The sequence below is a fragment of the Sander vitreus genome, chromosome 16 (assembly GCF_031162955.1).
Source record: "Sander vitreus isolate 19-12246 chromosome 16, sanVit1, whole genome shotgun sequence".
Lineage (NCBI taxonomy): Eukaryota > Metazoa > Chordata > Actinopteri > Perciformes > Percidae > Sander > Sander vitreus.
The window spans coordinates 11,461,300-11,476,657 of record NC_135870.1 but is presented as its reverse complement, the minus strand read 5'-3'; the positions used below and the strand labels follow the sequence as shown (position 1 = coordinate 11,476,657).

Here is a 15,358-nt window from a genome sequence, read left to right as displayed (position 1 = left end):
TTGACAGGCAGAAAAAATAGCAAAAGACTTTGGCAGGGACTGGGGCTCTGAGTAGAGAGAAGATACAGAACGGTAGTGGAGGGAAAGCGTTGAGGCCATCTGGTTACTCAAGACAGAGATGCCAGCTCCTGAACTGATCAGTTCAATGGGTAACATTCAGAAAGACGTTGATTGTTTTAGTGCTTTCACCGTATCGTCCATTAGGGGAGTCTATTAGGTGGACAATTATCATGCTAACTTCTCGATTTTAATAAGCACCGCCTTTTCCATTAGTTCCATGAGTGCTAGACTCTTCTCTTAATTCTCATATAATACATCCTTTTCATTCATTCCCTTGAATAAAGGCCATGTATTTGTTTCAGTGCCATTCAGCACTCAGTGGGTAGCACTTTCTGTTTATTTCATACTTGATTTCATTCATTTTCTGGAGTGCAAAACCACTTTGAGTACCCAGCCTTTTTTCAAACACACCCAATAGGCTCCACAGTATTGCTGTTTGCCCTCCCCAATGCAGCGCCTGGACATAATGGCACTATAGCAAGCCATATCAACTAACCACTTAGCATTAACCAGGGAAATGGCTGCAAACATTTTGCTGTCAAAATGTGAGGGATCGCAGACTAATGGTTAAGGCTCTCTCTCTTCCCTTGTTTCCTGTTTGCCTCTCTAATACAATCTGTTCAATAAAGGCAAACATGCTTAAACAATGGATAGGGAGAGTGAAATGCAACATTAAGTATTTGTGTCTCATCTCATTAGAGGCAACTAATTAAAAAGATTTAGTTAAATGTTAAGCTTGAACTCCTGGTGGTATAGATAAGTGGTTGTAATCTAAAAAGTTTAAGAGTCTATAACCCCACTACTGGCTCTGTAAGGCTGTTAAGTATAACAAATTGATGAATAACCAGGGGTCACCAAAGTCATTCCTCTAGGGATCATTAATGTCTGTGGAATCCTTCTATAGATATTTCAGTCTGGACCAAATAGTGGACCAGCCTACTGGCCCTAAAGCCACACTGCTTGGGTGGCCGAAAAGCTTTGCTCTGTGGCAAGAATTTGGCAAGTTGATGACAGCCATTTAAATTTTTTATGTCTATTGTATTTAGACAATTTATCTGTTGGATTAAAACCATGTTTTTTTGTAGTATTAAAAACTATATAAATGCATGAAAAATTATGAAATAAGTTGCTTCCAGAGCAACACAAATGCTGCACTTTACTCTTCAAAGCTTTGTAACTGTATACCAATGCAAGAGTGAAACTGGAGCCTCTGACACCACCCAGAATGTGCCATTCACAGATGGCAGTGGATGTAAAGAGAGTCGCTGAACAGTATGTGTTGAGGTTTCAGCACAGAATAAAGTAAACAACCAGTGCTAAAATTCAAAAAGCATAATTGAATTGGAGTTTGATGAGAAAAGGAGACTTCTGTCTCTCGCTCTAGCATCAAACTCATTGTCATTGTTGTAGCTTAATCCTTTTGTACAGTTATTGTTTTGCACATCTGTAAGTCAGTACAGGAAATCTCTAAGGTTGTGAATGATATTGTTCATGCCCAAGATAATAAGATTGTGCTGCCCTTTTAATTGACATCTCAAAGGCCTTTTATACAGTGGATCATGCTGTCCTTTTAGAGCGGCTCAACAACATTTGTTTCAATATTGCGTCATGTAGGTGGGTTGAGAATTATTTATCTGGTAGATCTCAAGCTGATGGATATCAATCAGATTTTTAAAAATCTGTGAATGGGTTCCTCATGGGTCTGTTTTGGGTCCTGTTTTATGTACTATATGTAAATAAGTAAGTTTCCAGTTATAAGTATCTGGGCATTTGGATGGATGGATAAGCTGTCTTTTAAAACACACATACCTGAATGTATAAAGAAACTAAAGCCAAAATTGGCATTCTTTGGTAGAAATAAATCTTGCCTCACCCAAAGTTGTAGGAAACAGATTGTTCAAGCTACGTTTCTATCAGTTTTAGATTACGTACATATCATTTATGCGGCTCCCTCTACATTAAAGCCACTTGATGCAGTTTATCACTCTGTCCTTAGATTTATATCTGGTGATGGATTCAGTACCCACCATTGTCTTCTTTATCAAAATGTGGACTTCCTTGGCTCTAAGAAAGGAGAAACACTACATTTTATTTAATTGCAAAGCCTTGCTTGCCTGTATATTTAACAAGCTTGCTGAATTTTAATTTGTGTCACTATGGCACTTGCAATAGGGATTTCTTGGTCCCAAATATTCCATTTGTTAGGACAGAATTTGGCAAAACTGCATTTGAGTATTATGCTCCATATAAATGGAATAACCTGTAGATTCTACTGAAATTGAACAGCCAGATTCCATTTAATCACTTTAAATGTCTTCTTCATGAGTTCATGTATTCTGAATGTACATGTGCATTTTGAGTTGTTTATCATTCTGTAATTGTTTTATGTATACTGTGTATTGCAACTGTATATTATATATTGTTTACTATGTTCAGTAATGTTATATGGCATGTAATCAGGGTGTCATTGGAAATGAGAGCTTGCTCTCAATTGGCCCTCCCTGAATAATTAAAGGTGATATAAATGTGTTGTCTGTTTTCTTTTTTCTCACATCGGTCCTCTGTTCACAATTCTTCTTCTTCAGACCTCATGTCATGTTCTAAGATTCAGAGTCACGTTTTCAGCAAGTGATCTGTTTCTGAAATTACATACATTATTATTATTTTTGTTGGGGAAAAAAAATGTATAGATTGGCTGCACAGTATGTAAGTGCATTATAGCGACTATATAAACAGAAGTAAAGTGTATCATGTGATAAGGGAAGTAGCCAGAAGAAGTAGTGAATGTTTCCAGCTTGTGTCTTTTCATAATTATTTGTGTATTTTGTGTGTATTATACAAATGAGGACAATTTGCAAAAATACTCTGTGCTGTGTTGATTGTATGTTTTTAATGCAAAGCACTTTTAATGCCATTTGCTATACAAATAAACATGCCTTGTTCCAGCACTATAGTACTGTTGATGAATTTCCATAAATCATTGCTTTATAACTTTGCAGCTGTTTACTTACACTGTAGATAGTTAGAGTTGTGTTACACACCACTGACAACCAAATGACCCTAAATAGACAGAAACTGTGAAACATGTGAAGACATTGGAAATGTGACATGGATGACCCAGAAGAAAAGGTCACAAGAAAGAAAGAGATTATTCAGAACCAGGTTGTATTTATATTTTCTTTTTGATAATAGAGAATATATAAATGTTTGTAATCCATCAATAAATGCTCATGGGTTTCTCACTTTCTAATAAGTCAGCAAGTATGCAGTTATGTTGAATAAGTCATTAATAAAGGCGTTTAATCATCAAACCTGCAGTTGTAAGTGTTAATAAGTGGATAGACTGATGCGTTAAAGGGACTTTCCACAACCTGGCAAACCAAAACATATTAATGTTTTATAACTAATCTGTAAAGCAGACTAAATAAATGATGTGCCACTAATAAACCCATTATAAAAACCCTTTATAGAAACACATGCCTTATCAAGAGTTGTTTCCACTATATGGATATTAAAAAGTGTGAATGATCATACACAGTCTGTTTACTGCAAGCTAATTCCAACATGGTCTTTACAATGCAAAAAAATCCTCTGGGACCTGCTGTGCAGCTGTTAACATCTTACTCACATGTGGGAACAGTGAATAGTTATCTCTTGCATAATTATAGGCCTACTGCCATTAATTGGTAGTTCAGCGCAGATGCATTCAGAGCATGCTACACCTACACGCTGGGCAACCCACATACAGAAAGAACTACGTAATCTGTGTGTGTGTGTGTGTGTGTGTGTGTGTGTGTGCGCGCGCGCGCGCGTGTGTGTGTTTGTGTGCGTGTGTGTGTGTGCGCGCGTGCGTGCGTGCGTGTGTGTGTGTGTGTGTGTGTGTATGTTACAGACAGACAGACAGACAGCGAGCATCTCTTCTTTTCTCTCGCATCAGCATCACGGGGCTTAATCACTCTTTCTCCATCACCGAGGCGTAGGAGGCGTCTGTCAAACCTGTGGAGCGTCTGTCCGTCTGTCTGTTCCGAAGACACTAAGCACACGTCGGCTTTTGGAGTAGTTGTAGTTTTGGAGACAATAAAACGGGGTTACTGCTCTTTGGGGGGAATCTCCGCTGTCATCCCGGAAGATTTATCACATTCTCGCCGTAAAGGAAGTTGAAGCGAACAGGTGCGTGAACCACAGCTCTTTGATTTCTTGTTCTCTTTCTCCTATATATATATATAGGCTATTTTTAAATCCTTTATATGACAACACCAGCTACTACTTTATTTTATTTTCCTATCGCATTGCAATATATATATATATATATATATATATATATATATATATATATATATATATATATATATATATATATATATATATATAGGTCCATTTCCCTTTTTCTTTATTTAGGCTCAATGAATAGTAGCCTTGCCTTAATCCATTCATGGTTTCTCAATTGGGCTGTAACCAGTTCTCCTACAGGTGGGATTTCGAGCTGCCTCAGAGCAGGGCTGCTTGTATCAACTGCTCATATAGCCTATTTCAGACGGTGATATTGGCTTGACAAACCTGTCAGAGAGAAAAGTAGGGCGGTGGCATCGTTTTTGTGTCTTGTCACACGTTGTAATACCGAGCGCTTGGAACCGGGAGTGCCTTCTCATTGCGTGTGTTTTGACATCCTCACAGCTGTGTGTACGTGTTAATTTGGGAGCCAATCAAGCAGCCATGGACGCGTTCATGAAGGGTTTCTCTAAAGCCAGAGATGGGGTCGTGGCGGCGGCGGAGAAAACCAAGCAGGGAGTGACTGGAGCAGCTGAGATGACGAAAGATGGGGTTATGTTTGTCGGTGGGTGCTGGAAATTAATTTGATTGATCATCATGTTACGAGGAAAAAAGGGACAGAAAGCTTTAAAACGTTGTTTGTTCATTATTATTATTATTATTATTATTATTATTATTATTATTATTATTATTGTTATTGTTATTATTATGATAGCCTATATCATCATCCTTAATATTACAACTACACAACTCTGACTACACAACACTCTTCTGAGCATGAATGAAGCAGGGCATTTTGATCATTTGGTTGCTACTATTATGTTCATATTTTTTGACTAATTGAGCTTCACCTGCATTTCCTTTCAGGTTCCAAAACAAAGGATGGAGTCACAACAGGTAACACCACATATCAATGCCAGCTAAAATGAATCATTACAACGTTACATTCTCATGTTGGTCTGGAGAAAAAAAAATCAATAGTGTATGAATTTACACATTTTGTATATCCAGCCCTTCTTGTTAACATTAACATTTTTCCACACAAGTAGATTTTAAAGCAAACACAGATGTAATCTCATTGGATCCTCAGATGGTCAGTAAGAGAGATAGGCTACTGTAACTCAGCAGGTGAGTAGGTGTCATATTTCACCGCTTTAACTCTCTATGGCCCAGGCCTTGCTATTTCTCATACACAACAAGCAGAGAAGCCAAGGGAGACTCTGTTATAGGCATCCAGGGAAATGGCTGTATTGTTGTATCATAGCTGCAAGTAAAGTGAGTGTTTTGGAAACTGGGATTATACAGAATGTCTTATTAAAGCCACTAAATGAGGGAGGATATCTTTTTTTCTCAGTGGGATCAAGTGGCCTACATTAGACCTATGATCTGATAATCATGCATTCAGAAGGTCCACATAGGCAGGTATGATGCATTATGGCAAAGTGCATCTTAGTTGTGATTTATTATTATGTGTAACACTCCATCGCCATACAGTGCAGAGCATGTGTTCCCAATGTGTTTGGCTTGTAGCCCCTAAAACAATTTTCTACTTCTGACCCCATGTCACTGGTTGTATGTGACCAGTTCAAAAACAGACAAATAAAAATGAACTTTATTTTGTGTAATGTTTTTCTTTCTGCTGTCCTATGCTGCTAATAAAGTTGTGTCCCCTCGAATTTAACTTGTCAACCCTTGTTAGGGCCCTTATCCTCAGGTTGGGAACCACTGGTGTAAATACAATAGCACTGAGCGACCCTGTATCGAGCAGCTTTGTCGTGAACGTAGGCTATGCACCGAGAATGTCTTTTTTGATTTACTTTTTTATCCTTAATTTAAGAATGAAGCCTCACTGAATTAAAATAACTGATTTACAATAAACCTTTTCAAAGTAGTTACACAAAAGGTTAACCTAAAAGTCACAAGAAGCACATGTAATATCAGATGCACTAATATGCAAAATCACACATTACACAGCAATGCATTGCTCAAACAGTAAAAGGTGTGCTGAAACTTGTCTATAAGGTGATGATCCAGTCTTAGATAACTCTGTAGGGCGTTCCAAGTAGAAGCACTGAAGTATTTAATAACTCTTTTACCCAACTCCGTGTAGAATTCATAATGCAGAAAGTAGCTTCCACCACATAAGAGAACGCTATTTCAAAAATAGGAAATAAGCAGGCAAAAAAAATCCAGATTTATCTTGGTGCTATACAATATCCTATATCGAGGTAAAAGTGCTATTTATAAAATGAGACTATGTAACTTTTGAAAGGAGAAGTATCACAACCTTTCTCTTACAAATGAATGTATTAAAAAAGCACATACCATGCTCAATTTGATACATGTCATGGTTTTGTGGCAACAGAAACAAGCAGTGAACACACTGCACAAATGCCCTTCTTCATCTTTCCTCACTACAGCTGTGTCTGGAGTGTCTCATGTGGGTGGAGCCATGGTTACCGGGGTTACCGCTGTGGCCCACAAAACTGTGGAGGGTGCAGGGAACATTGCCGCTGCCACTGGATTGGTCAAGAAGGATCCTACCAAACAAGTAACGTTTCATTAAAAGTTTAACTGAATTTTTAGTTTTTTTAAGGAATCAATGTATTGGTGTTTAAAAAAGTGAGTTAAAAGTGTACCAAATTTAAGATATAATTATTTTTCTGTTGATAATAACGCCCCCTGCAGCAGTGTTCTCCATCGGTTGTGAATTTTGAGCCCAACTGTAATTTGATTGGTGAAATATCTTTGTGGGCAGGTACAAATAAATAGCTCATAACATCACTTAAGTTCCATACAAGCAGCTAACCAGCTACAAGGCTTATTTTGTAAGTGGAAAGGCCCCGATCAAACAGAGCATGTTTTAACCAAAGGGGTAAGTGTCTCCTCACAACCCGAACCTCCTATGGTGCCATTTTGATGCTAATAAGCACTCATTATGGCGCCATTTTGATGCTAATAAGTTAGCATTCCATTGACTGCCATTCATTTTGACGTCACTTTGACAGCGAATAACTTTACATCTGAAGCGTTTAAAAACTCTATTTGTCTATTGTTTATTTCTAAAGAAACACGACAATGTATAAAAGGCTCCATTACCTTGTATCTCACGTTATGGCTCCGTAGCAGACGTTTTTGTAAAAATAGGCTAACGATTGTGTCATAACCACGCGACTTACTGTCGCATAGTAAAGGAATTACCGTATAGTACAGGAGAAGCTCGCAGGCAGTTTGGATTTACATTAGCTGTTTAAGTTTAATTACTAAAGTTAACTAGCATTTTAGTTAGCAATACTTAGCCTGTGTCCATGTTCTCTCCTTACATATACCTACGCTCTCCGTCTCTGCAAGATTGGGAATGATTGAGATTTCTCTTGGCACAGCTACCAGAAGACTTACAACTTTCAGACAGGTTGTTCACGTCACATTTACGTCATCTCTCTCAGTTGGAGGCTGCGCAGTAACGCTCGGCGCTCACCGGAAAAGTGCTTCTAATATCCTTCACTGGTCTCCGTCCAGAGCAACGGGATCTGTTGGTCCATTCTTATATACTGTCTATGGTTTTAACAGCCTGGGGCAACGTTTTGTAATTGTATTTCAACGAGAGAGAAAAAAACTTCAACTCAGAGCGGAAAAGCGCCAGACATCCTTTAACTTTACAGCAAAATAAAGGTTGGCTGAGGATGGGTGGTTCGGTGGATGCCTAACAAGGAAACAAGACGCAATTGGCATCGCTTTGATTGGAGCGTCTATAACAAAAAAGATAGTGCAGTGCAACCATAGACTGTATATATAATGGACGGAGAGCATAGGTATATGTAAGGAGATAACATGGGCACAGGCTAATTATTGCTAACTAAAATGTTAGTTAACTTTAGTAATTAAACTTAAACAGCTAATGTAAGTCCAAACTGCCTGCAAGCTTCTCCTGTACTATACGGTAATTCCTTTACTATGCGACAGTAAGTCCCATGGTTATGACACAATCGTTAGCCTATTTTTACAAAAACGTCTGCTACGGAGCCATAACGTGAGATACAAGGTAATGGAGCCTTTTATACATTGTTGTGTTTCTTTAGAAATAAACAATAGACAAATAAAGTCTTTTAACGCTTCAGATGTAAAGTTATTCACTGTTAAAGTGACGTCAAAATGAATGGCAGTCAATGGGATGCTAACGGGGGGGTGAGTGCTTATTAGCATCAAAATGGCGCCATAGGTGGTATGCATTGTGAGGAGAAGCTTACCCCCTTGGGTGCAACCTGCAATCACGCTCTGTCTGATCAGGGGTGGTAGCCTAGCTTTCCAACTTCCATTTTCCAAATGTTGGATGTTGTAAGGGGACAGACATATTAGATTGCTAATGGCCTGCATGGGCTCTGCTTTAATGGACTATGACATGCTATAGAGACAATCACAATGTTTGTGTACAATAACTTCTAGCAAAGCAGCACAGTACATACAATGAGCACAGCAAAAACATCAGATAGGTCGGACCACATGTTTAACTATATATCTTTAAAGGTTACAGTTACGGCTGACAATGACAACAAAAATAACTTCACAGATTTCACATATCCCCATAATTCAAACCAACTGCCAGTTTTCTACCCAGAAGTGATTGATGTTAGCGCAACGTCACAGTGATTCTGGTTAGCGCAGCACGCAAGTTTCCTGTGGGTCTCCTAGCAACACTGGCCGTAACACGTCAGTCCACTGCTGCCATTGGAGATGTCTAGCCAGAGGCAAAAAATAAATAAATAAATAAAACGGGAGAAGAATTCAAATTTCAGTTTGACTTTAATGCTTTTATTTTTTTCTGACCACACTTAGTGAATACTCACACTTCTCCACAGACTGGTGATATACAATATAACCTTTAAAGTTTGCAGCACAGCACATCCCTCCATTTCATGACAGTGGCTGCTATAATACTTCACTGTTTCAAAATGGCCTCCTGACCTTGAGTCATTTGTCATCACTTCTCATATCTGTTGTGAGTCTTTCTTCTCTGAAATGAAAGCCATTACATATTGTTAGCTTTCCTGCATTGTTCATCTTGTCAGTCTGGCCATCGTTTCTCCGATGGAGGAGGAGGAGGAGGTGAAGGCAGTTTACTGTAGCAAACAAGTCATTGCTGCGACAAATCATAATTTCTTTTAACGTTTATGTTTTGCACTCTCCTTTTCTCTAGAAAGGATTTTGATAGCTGGTCATGTAGATTTTTACGTGCAGGGTCGTAGCTACCATTCAGGACACATAGGACAGGTCATGTCTTAGGTATTTTGTTCTGGGAATTTACTAGCAATGAGTATTTCTTAGACATATTATTATAGCCCTACAAAAAAACAAACTTTTAATCAATCACAAAACAATGTGGACAACATAGATATTGGCACATATTGGGCAATACAATTGAATATTTAACTAAATAAATGAAATACAAAAAAATTAACAAAAACTTGAGGAGCATTGGAAAAAGTTAGACTCATGACTTTAGTATTTCTAAAATATTTTCACATTAACATTTAACATCCTTTGAGACTTGAGTCATTGAGTTCTTCAACCACTAGTAGCGCTATGGAGCAATGCTTCCACAAGTCGGTCCCTGTTTTGTTTGTATCTCACGCACACGCTTAAGGACACTGTACACACTTTTGACTATCATTTCGGGAACAATTCATTAACAATTGGTAGCGACAATGCACAAAAAAGCACATCAATTCAACGAAAAGAAGAATGAAAGTAAACATTGTCGTAAACAGTGCACATTTTTCAAATACTTTCAAAATTGAGTTTACAATACAAATGTTTTATGAGAAAGTTTTGTGCGAGCTCAAGGATACACGCAGTGGGTTCAGGTGAGACAAACTGGGTTAGGTTTTTTTAGGAATCAAAGATTCCCAATGTGCACAAATCCCTAACATAAATCTCGACATTTTTACTTTTACTTGACACCAGCTCATATTAGTGCAGAAACTCTTTCTTCAAACAAGAGGAACAGATGGCCCTGATGTTCATGCTCTGCTTTTGTTTTACACTGAAAAACACAGTTTGAACTGTTCTTTTGTTGTCAAAGCAGCAGTTACACTACCCCAAGATTTATATCTGGATTAATAAGGTGTTCAAATTGGATGTTATTCTGAAAGGATGACTAATTACCCTCCTCTCTCATTACATAGCTGTGAGTAGCAGGAAATGATAAGCCAATCAAATATTTCCCTGGGCAATGGCAACACTTTGTTAAATGTTTGTTGTGATGCTCGATCTCCCGTCCCTTAATTAGCGATGAAACACAACTTAGACACCAAGAGATAACAGCACACACACACATAAGCACAAACATGTCTTCAGCTCTGCTTTAATTTGGCTACAATCAGTGAAAAGTACCATTTAAAAAGATAAGAGACCAAAGAAATTATCAAGTTATTTTCCAGCCAGTGGCAACAATACTGACACCTGAACTAGCAGTTCTTTTATTGAAGCTATCAAATTCTTTTCCCCCTACTGTTTTCATCATCCATTGCTGGCATTTGATTTCATTATCAAAAGATGCTTGTGGTATTTCCCACAAACATTCAATTGAATCCTTTCATCCTTGTTAGCAGTTGTGTTATTAAGGCAGCTAGATAGATAATAGGTGCTTTCCGACCAGATAGTGCTTGTACTTTTTAGACGAAAAGTACACTTCTAAGCAGTTCTAAGAACTACTCTCCCCCAAAATCTTTTTTTCCATTTGCATTCCCACTGGCCAAGTGGCCATAGGGACTGGTAGGAGGGGTAAGGGAGTGACGCAAGCACGGCAACGGTCTTCATAGCATCGTCACTAGACCTTAGCGCCACATACAACAACAAAGCAGCATGGAGGAGGCCGTACATGGCCAGCAGTGCCTGCACCTCCGCATCAGTCCACTTTTCCGAGTTCCGCATTCCGTCCATTCTTTTAGTTATTCACATAATGTTTTGCTCAACACAGATGGGGCTTTATTACACTCGGAACAGACCCCGCCTCTGCCGGCTGCTGCGCTGTGGACGTGTGTGTGTGTGTGTGTGTGTGTGTGTGTGTGTGTGTGTGTGTGTGTGTGTGTGTGTGTGTGTGACGGCCGGCGAGCCGTAGGACACACTTGTGGAGTTTAACTCCGAAAAGACAGTTAACCACAGGTTCCCGTTAATCTTATGATGGACATGTGTTTAAACAAACGAACCGTCAACGGCGAAATAAAAGCCTCTTATTTACGAGAGCGGTCTGAGAGACCTCCAGCTCACAGCGAGGTGTCTGAGCAAGACTGGCCGAGCGACGAGCTAGAGGCCGGGGCAGGCGCCTGCTGGCTGTCGCCTCACTTCATGGAGCTTCTCAACTCCGAAACTGCCTATATTCGAAATCTAAACAGTTAATTTCTCGCCTAAAACGTTGTCAGAAGTGAATTTAATGATGAATAAGATGGTGAAAATTGTTAAAAATGTCCCGTTGTTGGTTGTTGCTCTGACTGCAAGTTCTGAGTTGGCAGTGGGCGTGACTTATAAATTCGACCAATCAAGTACACCTAGGAAAAGGGAAAAGGGAAAAGACCCTGCTCTGGAGTAGGAGCTAAAAAAGTACGCTACTGTGGCCAGAGGAACTTAAAAATCCCCAAATTTTTCCTGTCGGAACACGACGAAAAAAGTGTTCTAGGAACGTTTAGTTCTAAGAACTGCAAAAATCCCTCCGGTCGGAAAGCCCCTAATATTCACCCTGAGAGATAAAACACTGATGCAGCTCCACCTGGCTTGTGATCAGGCTCATTATGAAGAACTCTGACAAGCCAAATCTGCAGGCAGCACATACAAACAGATGGACAAACAGACACAGAGTGTACTGACTGATGGTAAAATGGTGGTCTGACTGACAGAGGAATAAACATGGATAAAAAAAACAACTAAATCCTGGTATTCTGACATGCAGACAGCAGCAGATAGTGCTCATTTAACCATCATTGCCTCAGGCGGCTCAGCCATTGAACGTCATTAATATTGATTTCATTTAAAAAATTGATGCCAGGTTGAGAGAGCGCATCAAAGATTGTCTCCTGTGTCTGACACACACACACACACACAGAGGATGGTGGGATGCTGAGTCAGATTAATCTCCTCATCGAGTTGTTTCACCAATTCATCAGCTGCTGGTGACTCATATCATTCAGGAAACAGCAAAAGGTAGAAGGAGAGGTAAATGACAATGAGATAGAGAGTGGTAGGTAGAGTGGCGAGGATCTGAGGAGGAGACTTGACAAGAAATAGAAAATGGTCTCAACAAACACGTCTTATTGCTCGGATCTTTTCTGCGACATGCAATAAAAGAGGCTGCTGTACTGCCCGTCCCCAGGAAGCTATTTCTGCTTTGAAACAATACAGACAGGAGGTGAGGAATTACTTTTGCTTTGAAAGATGGTTTACACAGATAGTTCAGGTTTGATTTGTCCTGAAAAATGAACAAATCTTTAACTTTTGGCCAAAGTTTATTCTGACCACAGTAAAGAAAAGACAAGGTGGTGTTTATTGGCAGTCCAACTATGTGTTTGTGTGTTTACATGAGCACGCATCTCTCCAGCTCTGCTGGGTTAACAGATGGAGGCTTTATGGGTGGTGTTATATGCAACAGCAGGATGAGAAGGTGCAATAAGTGGTTTAAGGTTATGTCAGGTGCCGGTGAGCGCGCCACACACACACATACACACACACACACACACACACACACACACACACACACAGAAGGTCAGTTCAATGGCACGGTGTATCACGCCACCCTGCCAGCGAGACAGGAGAGACATCACACACCCCCCACCTCTTCATTAGCCCACTTATGCCTCGTCTGTATCGCAGCAGCCCATTCACTAGAGTGACCACCAAAAATGACCATTATGAAATGAGTGAGTGCAAGAGAGGGGTGAAATCTGTGGGTTGTTTACATTCAAACTTCTTGTTGTGTTATATAATAGTATACATTATATATATAATAATATATAATTATAATCTGAGTTACGTGCATCCAGATGTTCTGATAGTCTGGAGTTACATCTGTGTCTATGTACTGCAAGTAATAATTATTTGCATTATCGATATTATTCATCTGCTGATTATTTTCTCTAATAATTGTTTAACCATTTTGTCAAAAGAAATGTCAGAAAATAGTATGTATTAATGCCTATGATAATTTCCCACAGTCCAAGGTGACATCTTCAAATGTCTTGTTTAGTCTGACCAACAGTTGAAAACCATAAATATTTAGTTTACTATCATGTATGACAAAGAAAAACATTAACATAAATTTTCTGTTGATCAACTAATGTCTTAATTGACCAATCGTTGCAGCTCTACCTGTGTCTATTTTTCTTCGTTTTTGGCCACAAAAAGTAGTGTATATAAAGGCTTCCCAAAGAGGTCAGTAATAACACAAATAAGAGAGGAGAGTGAAAGAAAAAGTGAATTAATTTAATATGCTCAATATGTGCACAAACACAGCTGGTTACAGTAATGGCACTTCTCTGCATTCAACGCCCCTCCTCCTTTATTGTTAAGATCATGCATATATCAAATTGGATCATATTGACAGTAATACAAATGTTTTCTGTTTGTCTTTTTCCAGAGCGATGAAGCCTCAGCAGTACAGGACATGGCAGAGTCACCGGTTGATACTGACCCTGCTGATGCTACAGAGGTGAGACTCCACTAGCAATAGTCAATACAATTAATATAAAGCTGAATTTCAAAGTTAAAGAAGGAACAGTTGATGGAAAGATAGACAGTCTAAATATTTTTCAGTCAGTATCAGACAGGGGTGGATTTATTGATGAGCCTTAGGTAAAAAAAACCTCTGTGATGGGCGCCCGGATAGCTCAGTTGGTAGAGCGGGCGCCCATATATAGAGGTTTAATCCTCAACGAAGTGGGCCCAGGTTCGACTCATTCCCCTTCTCTCTCCTCTTTTATGTCTTCAGCTGTCCTGTCGAATAAAAAAATAATAAAATAATAAAAAACCTCTGTGAGAGTGAACAGATTTCACCACTGCTGTATTACAGTAGAATGTGTTAATGTGATACTTGGATGCAGTCTATGGACCTTAGGACATTAAAATATATATACATACAGTAATTAGGTTCACACTATAATCTGTATACTCATGGGTAGATTTGTGGTGCTTTTTGTTCTCTCATTAGCCCATAACTAATTAACGAAATCAGATGGAAGGAATTGGGGAAGGATAGGAACATTCAACCTTAAATAACATTCAAATATTTGTATGTCATATGGGATTTGTTGGCAGCTATTATCCTTAAAGTGTACTAAATTGCATACATTTTAGTTTTGTAATTTTCTCCCCAAACTGTTTTATATTCTTCCAAACCTGAAAAACAAATCAACATTCCTAACTTGGTATGGGCAAAGACAACAACCTGACAGCAGCTAGAGTAATAAACAAACCATCTTACAAGTGTAACAATACCTCAACTGGTTTACACAGTTGTAATATCATCATGCTGTATAGTTTCATTCAAGGACAGTAAATTCACTGCCTACCTCTTGTCCCTCTTCTCTCTCAGGACGACACCGATGACAACTGATTTAGAGCGTCACAATCAAAGATCAATGATCAATGACCGAAACGTTCCATATCGCTCTGCCAAGTCCCGTTGTGCCTCGTTTTGGTCCTTTATGGAGTCTCTGCTCGTCTGTGTGTGTGTGTGTGTGTTTCTGTTTGTGTTGTTACGTACAGTATGTCTGTACAGTATATGTGTAAATGTTGTAGAGAAAGAGGGATGATGTTGTGTGAGTGTGTCTATATGTACTTTTTCTGTCAACTGTGTGACTATGTCAATAACTCAAACATGGAAATATACCACTTCAAGCACCTAAGTGTCTCTATATAAATTAACAATTTACAGTGATCAGTTTGAAATGGAACCGTAATGATATTCTCTATTTTTGTCTGTATACTGTCACTGTTTTTTGCGGTGGACTATAAAGTGCTGAGCTATTTGTGCATTCATATTGTA

At 39.0% G+C, this 15,358-nt stretch overlaps 1 protein-coding gene across 1 annotated transcript; it reads left to right on the top strand.

Moving 5' to 3' along the window:
- Nucleotides 1-4,686: 4,686 nt before the first annotated feature.
- Nucleotides 4,687-14,926, top strand: LOC144531680 (uncharacterized). Its single transcript, XM_078271939.1, has 5 exons — nt 4,687-4,894; nt 5,197-5,226; nt 6,750-6,880; nt 13,952-14,023; nt 14,906-14,926. Exons 1-5 carry the CDS (start codon nt 4,774-4,776, stop codon nt 14,924-14,926), a joined length of 375 nt encoding a protein of 124 aa, XP_078128065.1. The 5' UTR covers nt 4,687-4,773.
- The last annotated feature ends 432 nt before the right edge of the window (nt 14,927-15,358 follow it).